The 24,588-nt window shown below is 26.9% G+C and overlaps 1 protein-coding gene across 6 annotated transcripts in view; it reads left to right on the top strand.

The window, feature by feature from the left end:
- The window catches only part of LOC145241494 (protein SCAI-like), a 404,381-nt gene that overhangs the window by 135,838 nt on the left and 243,955 nt on the right, over window positions 1–24,588 (top strand). For 2 of the 6 annotated variants that reach the window (XM_080104507.1, XM_080104508.1), the window contains exon 5: window positions 2,715–2,750. The exons of 2 other annotated variants lie outside the window; for them this stretch is intronic. In XM_080104507.1, coding sequence (XP_079960633.1) covers window positions 2,715–2,750 — 36 coding nt within the window. Of the gene's footprint in view, window positions 1–2,338; window positions 2,381–2,714; window positions 2,751–24,588 lie in introns of all 6 variants that reach the window. 2 more of the 6 variants (XM_080104505.1, XM_080104506.1) reach the window with 2 other exon arrangements.

Genomic DNA, 24,588 nt, shown 5'->3' on the forward strand with positions numbered 1-24,588 from the left:
TATTTAGTATACGTCAAGTTATACCATACAATTAAATTTTCATTAGCAGCACTCTGTGCTAAACTTTGTCAAAGGCCTTGGATATATCAAGGGCCACAGCCCTGGCTTTGCCCACCTTATCCAGTACATGGTAAATGCATTCAAGGTGATTGTTAAAATATCGGCAGTAGAACAACATTCCCTGAATCCATACTGTTTGTCATAGAGAAGATTTGCTTTTGCGAGGTAGTGAACTAGTGCTTGATTAATTAAGGTCTCAAAGATTTTAGCGAAGAAAGGGAGGAGAATTATGGGGCGATAATTGAAAGGTCTGTTCTTTCATCAGAATTCTTGTACACTGGTACCACAGAGACCATCTTCCAGCTATTAGGGAAGCAAGATTCAGTAAGGCATTTATTGTAGAGCTTGAAAAGTATGGGGGCTAGCTCAGCTGAACATTTCTTAATTAGTATAGCAGGAATGAGATCAGGCCCACACGCCTTTGAGGTGTCTAAGTTTTTTTGATATCACGGACAAGGGGTGATTTTTACATCATCTAATGTGGTTTCATAGGAAACTTGGGAGGGAGTTTTTGTTAGCTCTAATGTGAAGTTGGAGGTGAATCGTCGGGCAAGCAGTTCTGCCATCTCCTTTGCCGTGCATGCAACCTTCTGATTGTTGCTCAGTGGAGGAATTACTTGGAAATTATGGGTTGTTTCCTATTGATTTATGCTCATTTTTGGGGGGGATAAGATTGTAATTCCAGGTTGATCCCAGACTAATCCAATTGCAAAATTCCATGTGATTCAGGAACTGGATAACTTTCAGATTACAATTGGATTGTTATCCAATGTAATCCACAGTGATCCCATTCAAAGACAGAATTTTCATTGATCCTGTGTGACATCACAACCAAAGCGAAAACAGCTGTCCAGACTGGATTTGCAGTGATCTGACAAACCGAAATATTTTGATGAAGTGGAAACATTACAGTACAAAATATATCTCCAAAAATAAAAGCAAAACCATACAAAACTGGTAAATTGTGCAACTGCAACAAAGTAAAATGTAAAAAAATAAATTTATTAGACTTAAGGAGTCGGAGTCGGATAAAAAAAAACTCTGACTCCGACTTTTCTTATAAATCCGACTCCGACTCCAGCTAAAACTTCTGACTCTGACTCCGCAACCCTATTTGTGGGTTTTCTGTAATGAAAGATCTACACCATGTCTGAAAAAAACATATATTAAACTTGCCTCAGCTTATGTGTGTTTTAGTATTCAGTACAGAACTTTGATTCTAAAGCAATAACCAATATACAGAAGTAGGAGATGAAGAAGAGGGATGAGAAGAGGAGACAGAAGAAGGTAGTAGAAACAAGTACTAGACAGACAGTGGAAAAGAAGAAAGTTTACCATTTCATAAATCTTTCAGTATAAATCAGACAACTCCATCACATAAATTTCATACGAAAACTACAAAACTGGTATGATGTTTTATATTCCATAATAAGTTTTTAGAGAAAAAAGTAAATATTTCATATTTTTTAGATAAGGATTATTTGGATTATTGTAATTATTATTCTTATCTTTGTTATTAGTATTATTTTTTTTATGTTTCTTCCAATATAACTTGGGAATCTTTGTCATACTGAAAAACCTATACAGAAATTTGTACTGAATGCTTTATTTACTCCATGAAGTAGATTGTGCTCTCGTTGTCAGCCATGGTTGAGTAAGCAGTTTTAATTGATTATCATTGTAATTTTTTTATTATTATCAACTTCTGTAAGAATTGAACCAAAGTAAAACTAACATAAAAATTCCCAAGTTTGAAAAGATACACCTAAAGAAGGTCAACATTGTAAAAATACCAAGATGAAAATGGTAATCCAAAGAATCCCAAGAATGAAATATCTAGCACATTAATTTATCTTGTGTGATTTTAAAAGTTGTTTCTGAATAACATTTAAACTGACAAATCGATATTTGCTATTGACTAGCAGATGTTTGTTTTTTGTTGTTATATCATGTTATTTGAACTAAAAATATACTTTGTTTTGGTTTCTATACAAAAATAAATATTCTGATTTGAAAAAATGTTCAAATGGACACATATTTCATTAATGTCCTTAAAAGAAAATTCAGCTTATGTCATTAATTAAAAGAAAAATGCATTTTACCATTTTCTTATCTGTTTTTGTTATCTTGTAAAGAATTTACATTTCTTTTTACATAAATATTAGCATATTCATTCCTTAATTTACAATGAAATAAAGGATAAACTAAAGTGAATTTTTAACATTCCTATTTAAAACAAATTGTAAACATGACTATATTTTGAATTATTTTTCTCTAGGCCCTCCTCCAGGCAATATGTCTCCACCCCGGGCAACGCCGGGTAGGTACAGCTAGTGTTTGATATTTTATTGCCTATAGATATTTCAAAATTTTGAAATATATTGCTTTCTCAGTTTTGCAAAAAAATAATTTTTCAGTTCTTTTGTATTTTGATTTCTTTTATTGCTCTAAAGTGTTTTGTGTTGATATTGAAAGGCAGATTTTCATACTAAAAGGAGGAAAGAAACTTATTGATCTTTGTTATATAATTATTTCTTCTACTTCTTTTTCTTCTTCTTCTTTTGCTTCATTCCAACACCCCTCCCCCAATGCTCGCCATTCACTCACCACCCTTGTCTAGATCTGATTATCACTGCAATTCTCTCTACTAACAGAATAAAATGGAAAGAAAACCTGTGTGCTCAAAATCGGTAAGTTGCTTCCATATTCTGGGTGAATGGAAAAAAAACCCGACGGCACCTCATCATATCATGAATTGGATGATTCCGTGCCGATGCTTGATAGAGCTTTGATTTTCTTAATTCTAATGCTATTCCTGCATGTTTTAAAACAAGTGTCGCATTTGGAAGAGAAATATCCACATTTTTTGTTTTTATAAAAGCTTCTTGCTTTTTTGCCAATGATGACAACAACACTGCCATCTTGTAACATAGTAACCATTTGTTGATTCATTGTTAAAAATTCATCATTCAGATCATCCTAAATAGGGCATCTCAAACTCAGACTCATCTGAATGCCATGTGAATCCAGTTATAAGGACCATATATGACTATTTAAAGTCATTTAATAAAGATTAATGTAAAATATGTTTTTTACTTAAACCCCTACAATGTGCACACAAATGATTTCAGTCACAAATGCAGAGTAGAAAAATTTTAAAACAATTTGGAAATCGATAACATCTTGCTTTTAAATGTAAAGAAACTTTCCAATTATAGAAACGCATGTCAATATGTAAAACAGATGTTAAACCAATGATGATGCCGATGTCGCCGTTTTCAATAAACAATTCATGCTTATCAGTTTAAATTGTTAAAACTTATAATTGTGACAATTAAATGATGAAATGAAGTATGTTTTATGTGGACCAGATGTACGTTTGCAACAAAGCATATATGGCCTGTGTGCACCACATATTTTACGTGCTTGTCTTAAATCATATCTGACCAGTGTTCTGTGCATTTTGTCAATCTACAATCAATTTCACAGCAGCAATCAAAGCCATCTAACACTTATAACATTATTTAATCAATCAATACAAGATTTTTTCAAAGAGGACTGATTTATTTCTGATGTTGAAAGGTCAAAGTGCACAAGAGAACAGGAAAACAGAATGTTAGATATGCACACAGTAATGAGTTTATTTACCATGTTTACTGTGAGTTCAACAGTTCACATCATACTTTGTTTTCTGCCAGTGTTCACACGTGGCATCACCGTGTCTTTCAAGATGAAGGATAATTTGTTATCTGCAGTCAAAGCCGTCTCACATTTATAACATTTTTTATAATTAATTTAACCCCAATCTTTTAAGAAGAGAATAATTTATTTATTTCGGCTGTTGATAATCTAGTTCTATAAGTCAAAAAGTGAATGGGGGGAGGGAGAGAGAGAGAGAGAGAGAGAGAGAGAGAGACTTATTACATTAATTATTTTCAAACATCTCAAAATCAGACTCTCAATTGCTCATTTCCTCAAACATCCATCTGATGTAATATCTGACCAAGTTTGGTCACCTCCAATTCTCACGATATAGTTTTTCCTAAAAAGATCATTGCTATAACCTATGCTTGACCCTTATCTAGTTTACATCATGTTAATACATAATAGGTAATTTCAACTGCACAATTACATTTCAACTAATATATATATATATATATATATATATATATATATATATATATATATATATATATATATATATATATACTAGTTAAGGTATCTGCTGAAACTTAACATTAGTTATTTTTAAGACTTGTTTATACATATTAAAAGGGCGTCTTGTGAACCCAACCTCCATGCAAAACTCTCCGCAACTGCAAGGAACTATTCATTCAGTGTCACTTCTCCCTAAGTTCTATTGCTTCCTGTTCTCATGAAACACATGCTTATTTTCTAAAAGGTCGCCCACACTGCCCATCCATAACCCTTTGTTTAGTTTATATCCTCTTCACGAGACCATATAACGCACAAACATTATTTTTTGTACAGACAATTAGTTTTTCCTATTTGTAATGTTATAAATGTAAATTTTGTTATTCAGTTTAATTCATTTAGATTTTCATTAGTTCTTCCCAGTTGGCATTCCCTGGCAGACAATAGTCATTTTAGTCTTTAATTAACAGATCACTGATTTCAATTAAAATGCATCATCACAAATACAACACTAGTTAGATAGACAGCAAACAAAGATTTTGATTTTTACTGAATTCATAATTGTATTTGAACTCACTGTACCTACCTGACATTGTCCAGGATGCAATGAAATCATTATAGTTTAAAGTTTTTATTCACTCATTTTTAAACTTATACAGAAATAGAAATAAAATTTTAGTTGCAAGATAGACAACTCTATGTTTTTAATTAAACATTGATAATTTTTATGTTTATTTTTCCTCACAATTATAATAGAAAAATGTTTCTATATTACCTACATAATTTTAAAATAAGCTATTGCAAAATTATTATAGTGTTAATAACATAGTACAGCAATAAGAAATGAACACAGTTTGATATGTCAGCTTTGGGTCAACTTTTAAAATTTCACAAGATAACTTCATGTTATATTTTAGCAAATAATATCTTCTAATTCAAGCCAATTTTCTATTGAATATTATGTTGACTTCAAAAGTTTTTTAAAAAATGATTTGGATGTCATCAGCTAGAATCCAAACCTAAACATTTAGCGCTCAATTCTCTATTGTTTGAGTTATTGACGGATAAGAAAGATTCAATTCTCTATTGTTTGAGCTATTGACGGATAAGAAAGATTCAATTCTCTATTGTTTGAGTTATTGACGGATAAGAAAGATTTAAAATGAAACTACTTAAAGCTATGAATGAATCTGTGCACAAGTAGAAGTGACCGAAATATGTTAGAAAGTTGAACATTTTGCATTTCAACTTCCCAACATATTTCTGTATGCGTTATTCATGCATCCAAACAATAATTTTACTCATTATAAACTATCTTTGGTGTATGATTACTATTTCCTGTCAATTTTAGTGTTATGCAACCAGTAGTTTAAGAGTTTATCGGTTAAATATTTACACACAGACATGCATCTATTGTTTTTCATAGATAATAATACTAGATTGTTTGTTAAATTTAAATTCTATGTTGTTAACTTCCAGGCATCTCAGTATAAATAATAACTTGACAATGTTAATGATCTCAGGGTTGGTAGAAAATAGAATAACATTTCGAATCATCCAAGGAGATGTTGATATTGACAGAGTTATTAATCTCCGAATGGATGTGATTCAATGATGAAACCCACTTTTCTCTATCAGGTCAGATTAACAACAAAAAATATGTTCTGTGGATCATAAGCACTAAATGAAGTGCATGAGTTGAAACACAACATAATTGCATCATTTTGATTTGCGAATGATGGCAGATGGACAGTGACAGTCAACAAAAAAGTGTTACATTGTAGTGTTGGACAAATTTTGAAGGACACTTGGTTTCTGTCATTGCATGTGACAAAAAGAGCAATAGTTTCAACAAGATGGAGCAACTCCCCACACATCATTACGGAGTGGTTAGATTGTTGTTTTGAAGCTTGACTGATCACCAAACTCCAAGTTTTCACTGGATTTAAACTCACTAACTCATAACTCAATAAATCATGGGCCTGATATATAGCTGACTCCACTAATAAAAAATTAATTAAATTTTTATTAAATATTAACCATGTGTCAAAATTTGAGGCCAATCAGATTATTAGTTTACAAAGTATAATTATTTAAGTGTGTTAACATTTTTCAATTGTCCTTTTTTATTTTCAAGTACAAAATCTTCAATTAATACATTATGTTCTAGGTTTGATATATAGAGATTGTGTCACTAATAAATTCATATGGTTTTTATAAAGTATTAACCTTCAAATGACGTGGAAAAATTTTAGCCTAATTGGATTATTTGTTTACAAATCACAGTCACAATCGTTAAAAGATGGTACACTGACTTTAAATATGGTTATATAGACAAAAGTCATGCTGAAGTACCAAATCGCTCAAATTCGGTAGTTGTCCTAGAAAATATTTTTTAAAAATGTTCATAAACTCAGTGTAAATTGAAGTTGCTTAGAATGAAAGATATTATAAGGCAGTGTATGCACTATTTTGCATTAACATTTGTCAATGTCTTCAAAGTTGATGTCAAAAACAATGTATTAGTGATTTAGATCATTGGTTGAAACTGTTTTTTTTTTCTCAACAAAATGAAATATTTACATTAATATACAATAATGGATAAAACATGAATCTTCATTCTTGAGTCAAATTAGCTGTTAACAAAGTAGGCAGCAACAGGTGGAAGCCATCCAAAACAATTAAATATGTAAACATCAGCAGGAAATGTTTTGTTTATCATATTTTGGGATGTGCAAGATGTTTTGCTTATTGATTAATTTGAGAGCAAGAATCATGAATAGCAACTATTACTGGTGTGTTTGAAGAAAGATATCGCCCTAAATGCCCACAAATTTAAAAGGAAAATGTGTTGGGTTTTTTTTATATACCAAAGCTATGCATTGTCACAAATTGATCACAACAATGACAGAACTACATGAATTGCACTTTGAATTAATTCACACCCACCCTATTCTTCATATATGGCCTCCAGCGACTACTGGCTGTTTGCAGACCTCAAAAAATGAAGAAAAAAGATTAGGTTTTAATGAAGAAGTTATAGAGGCTAAACACAAATCGTTCTATAAAAACGCAATCAAATTCATAGAGAAACATTGGAATTAATGTATCACTTTAAAAGAAACATTGGAATTAATGTATCACTTTAAAAGAAACATTGGAATTAATGTATCACTTTAAAAGAAACATTGGAATTAATGTATCACTTTAAAAGAAGCATTGGAATTAATGTATCACTTTAAAAGAAGCATTGGAATTAATGTATCACTTTAAAAGAAGCATTGGAATTAATGTATCACTTTAAAAGAAGCATTGGAATTAATGTATCACTTTAAAAGAAGCATTGGAATTAATGTATCACTTTAAAAGAAGCATTGGAATTAATGTATCACTTTAAAAGAAGCATTGGAATTAATGTATCACTTTAAAAGAAACATTGGAATTAATGTATCACTTTAAAAGAAACATTGGAATTAATGTATCACTTTAAAAGAAACATTGGAATTAATGTATCACTTTAAAAGAAACATTGGAATTAATGTATCACTTTAAAAGAAACATTGGAATTAATGTATCACTTTAAAAGAAACATTGGAATTAATGTATCACTTTAAAAGAAACATTGGAATTAATGTATCACTTTAAAAGAAGCATTGGAATTAATGTATCACTTTAAAAGAAGCATTGGAATTAATGTATCACTCTAAAAGAAGCATTGGAATTAATGTATCACTTTAAAAGAAGCATTGGAATTAATGTATCACTTTAAAAGAAGCATTGGAATTAATGTATCACTTTAAAAGAAACATTGGAATTAATGTATCACTTTAAAAGAGACATTGGAATTAATGTATCACTTTAAAAGAAACATTGGAATTAATGTATCACTTTAAAAGAAACATTGGAATTAATGTATCACTTTAAAAGAAGCATTGGAATTAATGTATCACTTTAAAAGAAGCATTGGAATTAATGTATCACTTTAAAAGAAGCATTGGAATTAATGTATCACTTTAAAAGAAACATTGGAATTAATGTATCACTTTAAAAGAAACATTGGAATTAATGTATCACTTTAAAAGAAACATTGGAATTAATGTATCACTTTAAAAGAAACATTGGAATTAATGTATCACTTTAAAAGAAACATTGGAATTAATGTATCACTTTAAAAGAAACATTGGAATTAATGTATCACTTTAAAAGAAGCATTGGAATTAATGTATCACTTTAAAAGAAACATTGGAATTAATGTATCACTTTAAAAGAAGACTGTGCTGATGAATAAAGTCGAATTTTGCATAAATGTTAATTAGGCCTGAGACATATTGAGTTATGTGTTAGATTTCTATCTTTGAAATATTTTTGAAAGACGATGTGTGCCACAACCAATTGCAGTACTCTGCTGCCATCATTCAGTATATATATGGCATAATAATGGAAGAATGTGTCAACAATTTCATTCGATGCCTCTAACTATGACATCAGTACTAGAACATGTCTTGTAAAATTTTAATCTTATAAGAGATACTGAATGAATATTTATTATTGTTATCATTTAAGCTTTTAAGAATCCAAAGTTGCCCTTGTATTTTTTGTCCGGTTCATAAATTATGAGCATATAGACAAATTACATTTATACTGAAATGTCTTATCTAATAATAATTTGATTGTATTATCATAAAATCAGAAAAACAGCAAAATAATGACGTTTTATTCAGCTTAGGACAAGCGAAGATAATCTTTATTATGCAAGGGCGATAATCTTATTTATCTTTATTATGAAAGGGGAGATAATCTCTAGTTGGGCAGGTAACCTATGATATTCTTGTACCATATATATGGACATTAGGGCAGGTTGATTTGCAACTTTTTTTCAGAAAATCAACGTGGCACTGGTGATGATAGTTGGGATCTGATGTGATAAGAACAGATACCAAAAATTAGATTCCTATCTTGAACAGAAAATTGAGCATTTAATTTTCAAAATCGTATGGAAAAATGCTGAGAAATCCTTCATTTTCATAGCATTTTACACAACACTGACTTTGAAATTTCACTATTTTTATAAAAAAATTCAATTGAAATTGATATATTTATGCATTGAAAGAAAAATAAATACATGAATTATAATTTTAATTATGAATCAAAACTAGCAAAATATCTCAACTTTTACTGCATTGATTAAACAAAAATTGTAAAAAAAAAAATGTTAATTAGCAACTGAGTCTTTTAAATTTCACTATTCAAAAAATATGTGAAGATGTATTGCACAATATAACAACTTGATACAAGTTAACCATATATTTTAATTTTTTATTAAATGCAATAATAAAAACTGTTATAATAGAACTAAATTTTTCTGTGTAATTTCCTTTCAAAGAAAATGAAGGTGTAATTTGCTGGCACGATGACTTTGTAATAATGTGTCTATGTCTTCCTTCCTGGCCATATACAACTTTTTGAGAAAAATCAATCAAATTTGACAAGTGTGTGATTGTAAAATTGATAGCAGTAGTCTTTTTCAGTCTTTATTTATTATTTTTTTTAGTTGTTCACTATTTCTGGAAAAAAACAACACAAAAAATAATTATTTGAAAACATTTTTTTTTAATATTTTTGTGATGTAATATGAATAAAACTGACTATTGTTTGTGTAAATTGAGAAAACTAATAAAATTTAATGGATAAATATTTATTTACCTGTTGAACAAAATCGTTTGAATGCACTCTTCTCTCACCTCCAATTCATCTGAGTTTATCATAGATATTATGATATTTTCCGGAAGTAGTGCATAAGCACTATATTTTGAACTGTTTAAAACAGTAATTTGGATTTCAGTTAACTGTTTTGTTCTCTGAATCATATTAAAATATACTGTTGTTGGTTTAAAAAAATTATTAAAAAATTGTCGGTTTTGATCTCAAACCAACTAACTGCATACACTTGGATGATAAATTTGACCAGAATGTTTAATTTATCATAGTGTTTGAGGATAGACACCTCTGGTCCATAAACACATTAACCTTGTGGCTTATGTTAGCCATCTTCCTTGATTAAAGGGCCCAACAGCATACTCAAAAAGTAGCCTCTGGTCTTCATTTAAATTATTTGTTTTTTTTGCTGTCAAATAATGATGATCAGGAGGGACACTAATTTTTTAGAATTCTACTTGAGGCAAATCTTGATAATTATTGATACAAAGTTTCGCTAAAGGACCAGTAAATGTTGTTAGGCTTTTTGTTGTTCCATCAATTAATTTAAAAATTGCCTTAAAAGGCAGTTCTTCTAGTGAAACCTGAAAATAGCAAAATTTGCATGTTTAATAATAGAGCCAGAATACATATTAATACCAATATATGTATATATATATATTATTACATTTTCACCCCGAACAAGGCACATTGCCACTTTGGTGTAGGGGGTTACTATCAGGGGCAAAAGCTACTCGGGTACTAGGTAGGGAGTTGGGCAGCAAGATGTTGGTTCACGTTACACTTGAACTTCTGCGTAATGGGGGGGGGGTCACCTCAAACGCACAAAAAAGGATTATAATTTCAGAAAGTATCTCCACTCCCGTTGCGCCTACTCTACTGCCCGATCTGGAATTGCTCAGCACCAAGAAATGAAGCTCGTTTTGTAGTTTCCAGCTTCACGTGCACACGAGATTATGCGAGAACACACATAATAAAATGCTGGCCGCCATCTTTGAATTTCCTTTTCTCGGCCTGAACTCACTCGCTGAGCACCCACGGTAAGACTTGTTTTTTCTTAGCTTCTAACCACATACCTCAAGATCATATTTCATAGTCTCTCATCCACTGTGGCAGTCACCTCTCTCTAATTGGCCTCTGAGGTGTCTCGTCCTAGTCCTGTTTCTGCACATTCCCCTCCATTGCTTCGCCTTCCACTGGTCTGATGTCGAGAATATGCCTCGGTATTCCGTCCACCACAATGTTGTTTCTAGTGTTCCTTCCAGTCACGCGACCTCTACTCCATTGTGTGGTACAGCGCGCCCCCGGTGGCTTCACCCATACCTCATCCCCGAGTTAAATGGTCTCTGTGGCCTCTGCCTTTCTGCTTGCTGGCTCAACCCTGGGATGTCTCCAGGAATATGCGAGCATTGACAGTTGCGGAACCGTCTCTGGCACTTGTCCCAATCTAGGCAACATATTATACCAGTAGACGGCTTGCTCAGGTGAGGTGCCTCCTCTTTCCGCAACTGCCTTTATGGTGCGGTGGTTTCTCTCCATGATCCTGTTACCGGTGGGTCTGTAGGCAGCTCTGAAAAATCATTACTTCCGTCACTGCTACTGACTTGAATGCGGTCCTGTTGTCAGTTAACAACTCTTCCACGGGACCTCGCTTCAAAAAAACCTCATCGAGGATTGCCGCTATTTCATTGCCTGTTCCTCCACATAGCTTATTCCATACGGCAAATCGCCCAGGCTCACAGTCAATCATGATCAGGTAAAGTCGAGACCTGTAATGGGTGACATCGAATGCCAGTCTCTCCCAGGTCCCACTTACCCCCAATTGACCAGCTTCATGCATGCTTGGAGCAGGATCAATCGACTGACATCTGTCACATGTCCTGACCACTTGCCTCACTTGCTCCTTGGTGATCCTCGGGTCAACTTTCTTCACCAAGTACCACGACCTCTGTACCCCCATATGGTGCAGATTGTGCAGCTCTCGCACGCCAACATCATCTAGATCCGATGCAGCAACATCTTTCTTTGGCAAAAGCCAACTCTTCTTCACTCTCATAAGAGCATCTGCTCGGTTCTTCTCAGGAGCCACCATGTCTACGCGAAGCTTCAAACAAAACTCCTGCATCAGCTCAGGTAGCATCCCAAGGCTGCGCTTCACTAACATCTCTGCTGCCCTTTTCGTTCTTGTCCTTTTTTCGATTGAAATGAGGGACTTTAGCCAAGCAAATACAGTGGCAGAGTTTGTTTTGATGCAGATGTCACGCAGACCCCATTTCAAGGCCAGATTGACCCCTTTGATTACTGCATCTAATTCTGCTACATTGATGTGGCTGACATCATTTTTCTTCCTTAACCAGGCCGCATCTTCTGCAACCACTCCTCCAAGTTCCAAAACGATCCCTGTTGCAATGCTGCTTGCATCACACCACACGACTCCATCCAAGGTTCACAGTACGTTCCAGGTTCCCTGGACTGGGTCTTGCCGTTCTGCTTCTTTCAGGAGCTCTTCCATCATGGCGACCGTTCTTCCTCCTACTTTATCATTCCATCCTCTTCCTTCGGCATGCCTCTTTATGTAGCTGCATGCTGGTCTAAGCCAGCTAGCAATGGGGTAATGTCCGATCAACTTCCCGCATATGGAAAAAAGTTCCTATCTGTTGAGCTCTTGCTTCAGTTGTGGAATCTCGTTCCCCCTGCAAAACTCTAGGTTGCCCGACGCACCTCGTTTCAACCTTAGCCCCAAAGCAGCCCCTCCGTCTAATTTTTCAGGCGCTTTGGCGACCAACCCAAACCTCTTCAAATGAGCCACCACCTCCTTGGCAGTTACCAGAGTCTCATTCACAAGAATGTCGTCTATATATGAACTCATTGCCCCATCTCCTTTTCCCATTGTCTCCAGAATCTTCCTGAGGATAGTTGACATGATCTTGGGTGCCAAATTCAACCCGAACCCCACTCGCATAAGGCAGTAGGTTTTGTCTTTGTACCTGACTAACTGGTATTTCCAGAGCTTCTTGGCAATGTGAAGTTGCAAATAGGCAGATTTTAGATCTATCAATGTAGACGTGCCATTCATCTTCCTCCATTCTCTAATGGTCTCACTGCACACATCTACAATGTCGCCTCCAGTATGGCACTTAACATGTTGATTCAGCTCTCGGAAATCCAGGATCGGTCTTACTTTCCCTTTAGTTGGTTGCAGAATGGCCATCAACGGCAAAATGCCTTACTCAACGTCATCCGTCCAAGGCAGCAGTATACCCTCCCCAATCCATTGGTCCATTTCTTGTTCAAACTCCTTTCTCGCCCCTCCTCTGAGCGAATTAGTGTAGCCCGCCACTCTGTTTGTCAACGATGGCGCTTGATGTTTCCATGCCCACTCCACCGTCCACTGCTCTCCGTCGAATTCGGCTCGGAAGTCCTGATCTTTGATTGACATTTTTCTTTCCTCCCCGGCCTTGTTGGTCCCTTCAGGAGCTTGCTCTGTCACTGCACACTCAGCTAGTCCAAACCTCACATTGTTGCATGTGATGGTAATGCCTCCAAGTCGGCATATAACATCCACTCCAATGATGGCTTGGATGCCAGGCACCAGATGATCAGTGACAATTGCATGGACCCTCATCCGGTGTTCAGCAATATAAATAGTGACGGTCTTCCTCCCTTGACACTTCACTCGCGACCCATCGAATGCCACTACTTCACCCTTCCCTTTCCACTTTCCAACCAGGGTTGTGTGCACCATGGTAGTGGTACAGCCAGTGTCGATCAGGGCCATAACTCCCCGTCCTCTCACCACATTCTTCTGCTTGGGCATCTGCTGCGAGTGCGCCACTATTCCCGAATCGGGACAGCCGCTGGCGCATCGGCTTCCCCTTGCCAGTTTTCTGAACTCATGCATTTCACCGCTAAATGGCCTCTCCGATTGCATTTGTAACATACTGTCCATTGCAAGAACTTCCTGCAGTCTCTTCTCATGTGTGGTTCCCCACATTCGAAGCATGCCACCCTCGGGTTCGGCAGACTCCTGCCCACCTCCTGCTGTACCGTTGCTGTTGTCTCTCCAGACTCCGTGGGCTGGGTGCTGACCAAGATCTTTGCAGTATTGAGCAGCTCACTCACATCCAGCATCTCCACTCTCAGGACCTGCTGCAAACGTTTCGATATCTCTTCCGGGAACCCGGTAACGAATGTCATTTTGACTATGTGACTCGTGGCGTGTCCACTGATGCCCGACAACTCAACCAATCTCCTTATCTCGTTCGCGTAAACATCAACAGATTCACCAGTTCACCTCTTCTCTTTCAACTTATTAAAGGCCTCGAAAGGCCCCTCTGCAAAAGCTTCAATCAGTCGACCCTTGATGGCGTCTGCGTCACCCTGTTCTCGCTCGCTGAGCTCCAAATAGAAGGCCAGCGCGTGCCCTTCTAGAAACAGTGGTATTATTGCGGCCACATCATCCAACTTTTGACTTCTTGCCACAAGGTCCACTTTTTAAAGCCACGCCACCACATCACCGTCGCTATTAAAAGGCTTAATCATGTTGCTTAAGCCAGCGTTGGCCATTGCCGAAATAGGGGAGGGGTCACCTCAAACACATAAAAAAGGATTATAATTTCAGAAAGTATCTCCACTCCCGTTGCGCCTACTCTCCTGCCCGATCTGGAATTGCTCAGCACTGAGAAATGAAGCTCGTTTTGTAGTTTCCAGCTTCACGCGCACGAGATTATGCGAGAACACACATAATAAAATGCTGGCCGCCATCTTTGTTTTTCCTTTTCTCGGCCTGAACTCACTCGCTGAGCACCCACGGTAAGACTTGTTTTTTCTTAGCTTCTAACCACAGTCAGTATACTTGGGGAAGCAGGGACACGGAAGGGAATTCCAAAGTCTAGTGGTTCTGACAAAGAAACTACTGGAGTAGAAAGCTCTTTTACATCTAGGGCTCTCTACTGTGTAGGGATGGGATTTAGCTGCCTGTCGGGTTTGTCGAGGGTGTTTACATTGTGGGAGCACAAGTGCTTGCAGTTCATCAGAGCATTCAACCATTAAAATACTTGTAGAACAGGCAGAGGGACGCAACATTTCATTCGTTTGAACGTCAAAAAAATGACACTATTTTTGCATCAACCTAATAGAAAAACAAATTAAAACAGATAAAACAAATATGTTTAAATTGACTGTAGACACTTAAAATATAATAATATTTATTTTAGTCCTTTTCGTTTCTCCTTTCGAAATAATTAAGCTTAAAAACGTAATGTTTTCAAATTAAATAATAAAAAAACGTTAATTTTCAATAGCAATAACGAGTGTGTATTTACAACAGTGAAATCTAAAATGTTCCCACCCCAAAAAAGTTCCTGAAATGAAAAAGCCAACTTTGGTGGCTATTATTTTAAAAAACATAATTCTGCCTTTACACATAGTATTTATTTTATTAATTTATTATCCTCACTCATTTTATTTAAAAATGTAGTTAAAAACATATTCTAAATAATGATTCTATTTTTTTAACAGTATGGATTGTTTTGATGACAGGACGTTCTTGACAATAAACGATATCAATAAATTTTCATACCAATATATATAAATATAAACAATATTCATAAATAAAAAATATTAATGAATTTTCATACGAATATATATATAAATATAAACAATATTCATGAATCAACAATATCACTAAATTTCTATACCAATATATATATATAAATATAAACAATATCAATAAATTTTCATACCAATAAATATAAATATAAACAATATTCATAAATAAAAAATATCAATAAATTTTCATACCAATATATATAAATATATACAATATTCATAAATAAACAATATCAATAAATTTTCATACCAATATATATAAATATATACAATATTCATGAATAAACAATGTCAATAAATTTTCATACCAATAAATATAAATATATACAATATTCATAAATAAACAATATCACTAAATTTCTATACCAATATATATATATAAATATAAACAATATCAATAAATTTTCATACCAATAAATATAAATATATACAATATTCATAAATAAAAAATATCAATAAATTTTCATACCAATATATATAAATATATACAATATTCATAAATAAACAATATCAATAAATTTTCATACCAATAAATATAAATATATACAATATTCATAAATAAAAAATATCAATAAATTTTCATACCAATATATATAAATATATACAATATTCATAAATAAACAATATCAATAAATTTCTATACCAATATATATAAATATATACAATATTCATGAATAAACAATATCAATAAATTTTCATACCAATAAATATAAATATATACAATATTCATAAATAAACAATATCAATAAATTTCTATACCAATATATATAAATATAAACAATATTCATGAATAAACAATATCAATAAATTTTCATACCAATAAATATAAATATATACAATATTCATGAATAAACAATATCAATAAATTTTCATACCAATATATATAAATATAAACAATATTCATGAATCAACAATATCACTAAATTTCTATACCAATATATATATATAAATATAAACAATATCAATAAATTTTCATACCAATAAATATAAATATAAACAATATTCATAAATAAAAAATATCAATAAATTTTCATACCAATAAATATAAATATATACAATATTCATAAATAAACAATATCAATAAATTTTCATACCAATATATATAAATATATACAATATTCATGAATAAACAATATCAATAAATTTTCATACCAATATATATAAATATATACAATATTCATGAATAAACAATATCAATAAATTTTCATACCAATATATATAAATATATACAATATTCATAAATAAACAATATCAATAAATTTTCATACCAATATATATAAATATATACAATATTCATAAATAAACAATATCAATAAATTTTCATACCAATATATATAAATATAAACAATATTCATAAATAAACAATATCAATAAATTTTCATACCAATATATATAAATATATACAATATTCATAAATAAACAATATCAATAAATTTTCATACCAATATATATAAATATATACAATATTCATAAATAAACAATATCAATAAATTTTCATACCAATATATATAAATATAAACAATATTCATAAATAAACAATATCAATAAATTTTCATACCAATATATATAAATATATACAATATTCATAAATAAACAATATCAATAAATTTTCATACCAATATATATAAATATATACAATATTCATGAATAAACAATATCAATAAATTTTCATACCAATATATATAAATATAAACAATATTCATAAATAAACAATATCAATAAATTTTCATACCAATATATATAAATATATACAATATTCATAAATAAACAATATCAATAAATTTTCATACCAATATATATAAATATATACAATATTCATAAATAAACAATATCAATAAATTTTCATACCAATATATATAAATATAAACAATATTCATAAATAAACAATATCAATAAATTTTCATACCAATATATATAAATATATACAATATTCATAAATAAACAATATCAATAAATTTTCATACCAATATATATAAATATATACAATATTCATAAATAAACAATATCAATAAATTTTCATACCAATATATATAAATATAAACAATATTCATAAATAAACAATATCAATAAATTTTCATACCAATATATATAAATATATACAATATTCATAAATAAACAATATCAATAAATTTTCATACCAATATATATAAATATATACAATATTCATAAATAAACAATATCAATAAATTTTCATACCAATAAATATAAATATAAACAATATTCATAAATAAAAAATATCAATAAATTTTCATACCAATATATATAAATATATACAATATTCATGAATAAACAATATCAATAAATTTTCATACCAATATATATAAATATATACAATATTCATGAATAAACAATATCACTAAATTTTCATACCAATATATATAAATATAAACAATATTCATAAATAAACAATATCAATAAATTTTCATACCAATAAATATAAATATATACAATATTCATGAATAAACAATATCAATAAATTTTCATACCAATATATATAAATATAAACAATATTCATAAATAAACAATATCAATAAATTTTCATACCAATATATATAAATATATACAATATTCATGAATAAACAATATCAATAAATTTTCATACCAATATATATAAATATAAACAATATTCATGAATAAAAAATATCAATAAATTTTCATACCAATATATATAAATATATACAATATTCATGAATAAACAATATCAATAAATTTTCATACCAATATATATAAATATAAACAATATTCATAAATAAACAATATCAATAAATTTTCATACCAATAAATATAAATATATACAATATTCATGAATAAACAATATCAATAAATTTTCATACCAATATATATAAATATAAACAATATTCATAAATAAACAATATCAATAAATTTTCATACCAATATATATAAATATATACAATATTCATGAATAAACAATATCAATAAATTTTCATACCAATATATATAAATATAAACAATATTCATAAATAAACAATATCAATAAATTTTCATACCAATAAATATAAATATATACAATATTCATGAATAAACAATATCAATAAATTTTCATACCAATATATATAAATATAAACAATATGCATGAATAAAAAATATCAATAAATTTTCATACCAATATATATAAATATATACAATATTCATGAATAAACAATATCACTAAATTTTCATACCAATATATATAAATATAAACAATATTCATAAATAAACAATATCAATAAATTTTCATACCAATAAATATAAATATATACAATATTCATGAATAAACAATATCAATAAATTTTCATACCAATATATATAAATATATACAATATTCATGAATAAACAATATCACTAAATTTTCATACCAATATATATAAATATAAACAATATTCATGAATAAAAAATATCAATAAATTTTCATACCAATATATATAAATATATACAATATTCATGAATAAACAATATCACTAAATTTTCATACCAATATATATAAATATAAACAATATTCATAAATAAACAATATCAATAAATTTTCATACCAATAAATATAAATATATACAATATTCATGAATAAACAATATCAATAAATTTTCATACCAATATATATAAATATAAACAATATTCATAAATAAAAAATATCAATAAATTTTCATACCAATATATATAAATATATACAATATTCATGAATAAACAATATCAATAAATTTTCATACCAATATATATAAATATAAACAATATTCATGAATAAAAAATATCAATACATTTTCATACCAATATATATAAATATATACAATATTCATGAATAAACAATATCACTAAATTTTCATACCAATATATATAAATATAAACAATATTCATAAATAAACAATATCAATAAATTTTCATACCAATAAATATAAATATATACAATATTCATGAATAAACAATATCAATAAATTTTCATACCAATATATATAAATATAAACAATATTCATAAATAAAAAATATCAATAAATTTTCATACCAATATATATAAATATATACAATATTCATGAATAAACAATATCACTAAATTTTCATACCAATATATATAAATATAAACAATATTCATAAATAAACAATATCAATAAATTTTCATACCAATATATATAAATATATACAATATTCATGAATAAACAATATCAATAAATTTTCATACCAATATATATAAATATAAACAATATTCATAAATAAAAAATATCAATAAATTTTCATACCAATATATATAAATATATACAATATTCATGAATAAACAATATCACTAAATTTTCATACCAATAAATATAAATATAAACAATATTCATAAATAAACAATATCAATAAATTTTCATACCAATATATATAAATATATACAATATTCATGAATAAAAAATATCAATAAATTTTCATACCAATATATATAAATATATACAATATTCATAAATAAACAATATCAATAAATTTTCATACCAATATATATAAATATAAACAATATTCATAAATAAAAAATATCAATAAATTTTCATACCAATATATATAAATATATACAATATTCATGAATAAACAATATCAATAAATTTTCATACCAATATATATAAATATAAACAATATTCATAAATAAACAATATCAATAAATTTTCATACCAATATATATAAATATATACAATATTCATGAATAAACAATATCAATAAATTTTCATACCAATATATATAAATATATACAATATTCATGAATAAACAATATCACTAAATTTTCATACCAATATATATAAATATAAACAATATTCATAAATAAACAATATCAATAAATTTTCATACCAATAAATATAAATATATACAATATTCATGAATAAACAATATCAATAAATTTTCATACCAATATATATAAATATAAACAATATTCATAAATAAAAAATATCAATAAATTTTCATACCAATATATATAAATATATACAATATTCATGAATAAACAATATCACTAAATTTTCATACCAATATATATAAATATAAACAATATTCATAAATAAACAATATCAATAAATTTTCATACCAATAAATATAAATATATACAATATTCATGAATAAACAATATCAATAAATTTTCATACCAATATATATAAATATAAACAATATTCATAAATAAAAAATATCAATAAATTTTCATACCAATATATATAAATATATACAATATTCATGAATAAACAATATCACTAAATTTTCATACCAATATATATAAATATAAACAATATTCATAAATAAACAATATCAATAAATTTTCATACCAATATATATAAATATATACAATATTCATGAATAAACAATATCAATAGATTTTCATACCAATATATATAAATATAAACAATATTCATAAATAAAAAATATCAATAAATTTTCATACCAATATATATAAATATATACAATATTCATGAATAAACAATATCACTAAATTTTCATACCAATAAATATAAATATAAACAATATTCATAAATAAACAATATCAATAAATTTTCATACCAATATATATAAATATATACAATATTCATGAATAAAAAATATCAATAAATTTTCATACCAATATATATAAATATATACAATATTCATAAATAAACAATATCAATAAATTTTCATACCAATATATATAAATATAAACAATATTCATAAATAAAAAATATCAATAAATTTTCATACCAATATATATAAATATATACAATATTCATGAATAAACAATATCAATAAATTTTCATACCAATATATATAAATATAAACAATATTCATAAATAAACAATATCAATAAATTTTCATACCAATATATATAAATATATACAATATTCATGAATAAACAATATCAATAAATTTTCATACCAATATATATAAATATATACAATATTCATGAATAAACAATATCACTAAATTTTCATACCAATATATATAAATATAAACAATATTCATAAATAAACAATATCAATAAATTTTCATACCAATAAATATAAATATATACAATATTCATGAATAAACAATATCAATAAATTTTCATACCAATATATATAAATATAAACAATATTCATAAATAAAAAATATCAATAAATTTTCATACCAATATATATAAATATATACAATATTCATGAATAAAAAATATCACTAAATTTTCATACCAATATATATAAATATAAACAATATTCATAAATAAACAATATCAATAAATTTTCATACCAATAAATATAAATATATACAATATTCATGAATAAACAATATCAATAAATTTTCATACCAATATATATAAATATAAACAATATTCATAAATAAAAAATATCAATAAATTTTCATACCAATATATATAAATATATACAATATTCATGAATAAACAATATCACTAAATTTTCATACCAATATATATAAATATATACAATATTCATGAATAAACAATATCAATAAATTTTCATACCAATATATATAAATATAAACAATATTCATAAATAAACAATATCAATAAATTTTCATACCAATATATATAAATATATACAATATTCATGAATAAACAATATCACTAAATTTTCATACCAATATATATAAATATAAACAATATTCATAAATAAACAATATCAATAAATTTTCATACCAATAAATATAAATATAAACAATATTCATAAATAAACAATATCAATAAATTTTCATACCAATATATATAAATATATACAATATTCATAAATAAACAATATCAATAAATTTTCATACCAATATATATAAATATATACAATATTCATGAATAAACAATATCAATAAATTTTCATACCAATATATATAAATATATACAATATTCATAAATAAAAAATATCAATAAATTTTCATACCAATATATATAAATATAAACAATATTCATAAATAAACAATATCAATAAATTTTCATACCAATAAATATAAATATATACAATATTCATAAATAAACAATATCAATAAATTTTCATACCAATATATATAAATATATACAATATTCATAAATAAACAATATCAATAAATTTTCATACCAATAAATATAAATATATACAATATTCATGAATAAACAATATCAATAAATTTTCATACCAATATATATAAATATATACAATATTCATGAATAAACAATATCAATAAATTTTCATACCAATATATATAAATATAAACAATATTCATAAATAAAAAATATCAATAAATTTTCATACCAATATATATAAATATAAACAATATTCATAAATAAACAATATCAATAAATTTTCATACCAATAAATATAAATATAAACAATATTCATAAATAAACAATATCAATAAATTTTCATACCAATAAATATAAATATATACAATATTCATGAATAAACAATATCAATAAATTTTCATACCAATATATATAAATATATACAATATTCATGAATAAACAATATCAATAAATTTTCATACCAATATATATAAATATATACAATATTCATAAATAAACAATATCAATAAATTTTCATACCAATATATATAAATATATACAATATTCATAAATAAACAATATCAATAAATTTTCATACCAATAAATATAAATATATACAATATTCATAAATAAACAATATCAATAAATTTTCATACCAATAAATATAAATATATACAATATTCATAAATAAACAATATCAATAAATTTTCATACCAATATATATAAATATATACAATATTCATAAATAAACAATATCAATAAATTTTCATACCAATATATATAAATATAAACAATATTCATGAATAAACAATATCAATAAATTTTCATACCAATAAATATAAATATATACAATATTCATAAATAAACAATATCAATAAATTTTCATACCAATATATATAAATATATACAATATTCATGAATAAACAATATCAATAAATTTTCATACCAATAAATATAAATATATACAATATTCATAAATAAACAATATCAATAAATTTTCATACCAATAAATATAAATATATACAATATTCATAAATAAACAATATCAATAAATTTTCATACCAATAAATATAAATATAAACAATATTCATGAATAAACAATATCAATAAATTTTCATACCAATATATATAAATATATACAATATTCATAAATAAACAATATCAATAAATTTTCATACCAATAAATATAAATATATACAATATTCATAAATAAACAATATCAATAAATTTTCATACCAATATATATAAATATATACAATATTCATAAATAAACAATATCAATAAATTTTCATACCAATAAATATAAATATAAACAATATTCATGAATAAACAATATCAATAAATTTTCATACCAATATATATAAATATATACAATATTTATAAATAAACAATATCAATAAATTTTCATACCAATATATATAAATATAAACAATATTCATGAATAAACAATATCAATAAATTTTCATACCAATAAATATAAATATAAACAATATTCATAAATAAACAATATCAATAAATTTTCATACCAATAAATATAAATATATACAATATTCATAAATAAACAATATCAATAAATTTTCATACCAATAAATATAAATATAAACAATATTCATAAATAAACAATATCAATAAATTTTCATACCAATAAATATAAATATAAACAATATTCATAAATAAACAATATCAATAAATTTTCATACCAATAAATATAAATATATACAATATTCATAAATAAACAATATCAATAAATTTTCATACCAATATATATAAATATATACAATATTCATAAATAAACAATATCAATAAATTTTCATACCAATATATATAAATATAAACAATATTCATAAATAAACAATATCAATAAATTTTCATACCAATAAATATTAATATAAACAATATTCATAAATAAACAATATCAATAAATTTTCATACCAATATATATAAATATATACAATATTCATGAATAAACAATATCAATAAATTTTCATACCGATATATATAAATATATACAATATTCATGAATAAACAATATCAATAAATTTTCATACCAATATATATAAATATATACAATATTCATAAATAAACAATATCAATAAATTTTCATACCAATATAT

The sequence above is a fragment of the Euprymna scolopes genome, chromosome 20 (genome assembly GCF_053919585.1).
Source record: "Euprymna scolopes isolate OS-2025 chromosome 20, ASM5391958v1, whole genome shotgun sequence".
In the NCBI taxonomy this organism is placed as follows: Eukaryota; Metazoa; Mollusca; class Cephalopoda; order Sepiida; family Sepiolidae; genus Euprymna; species Euprymna scolopes.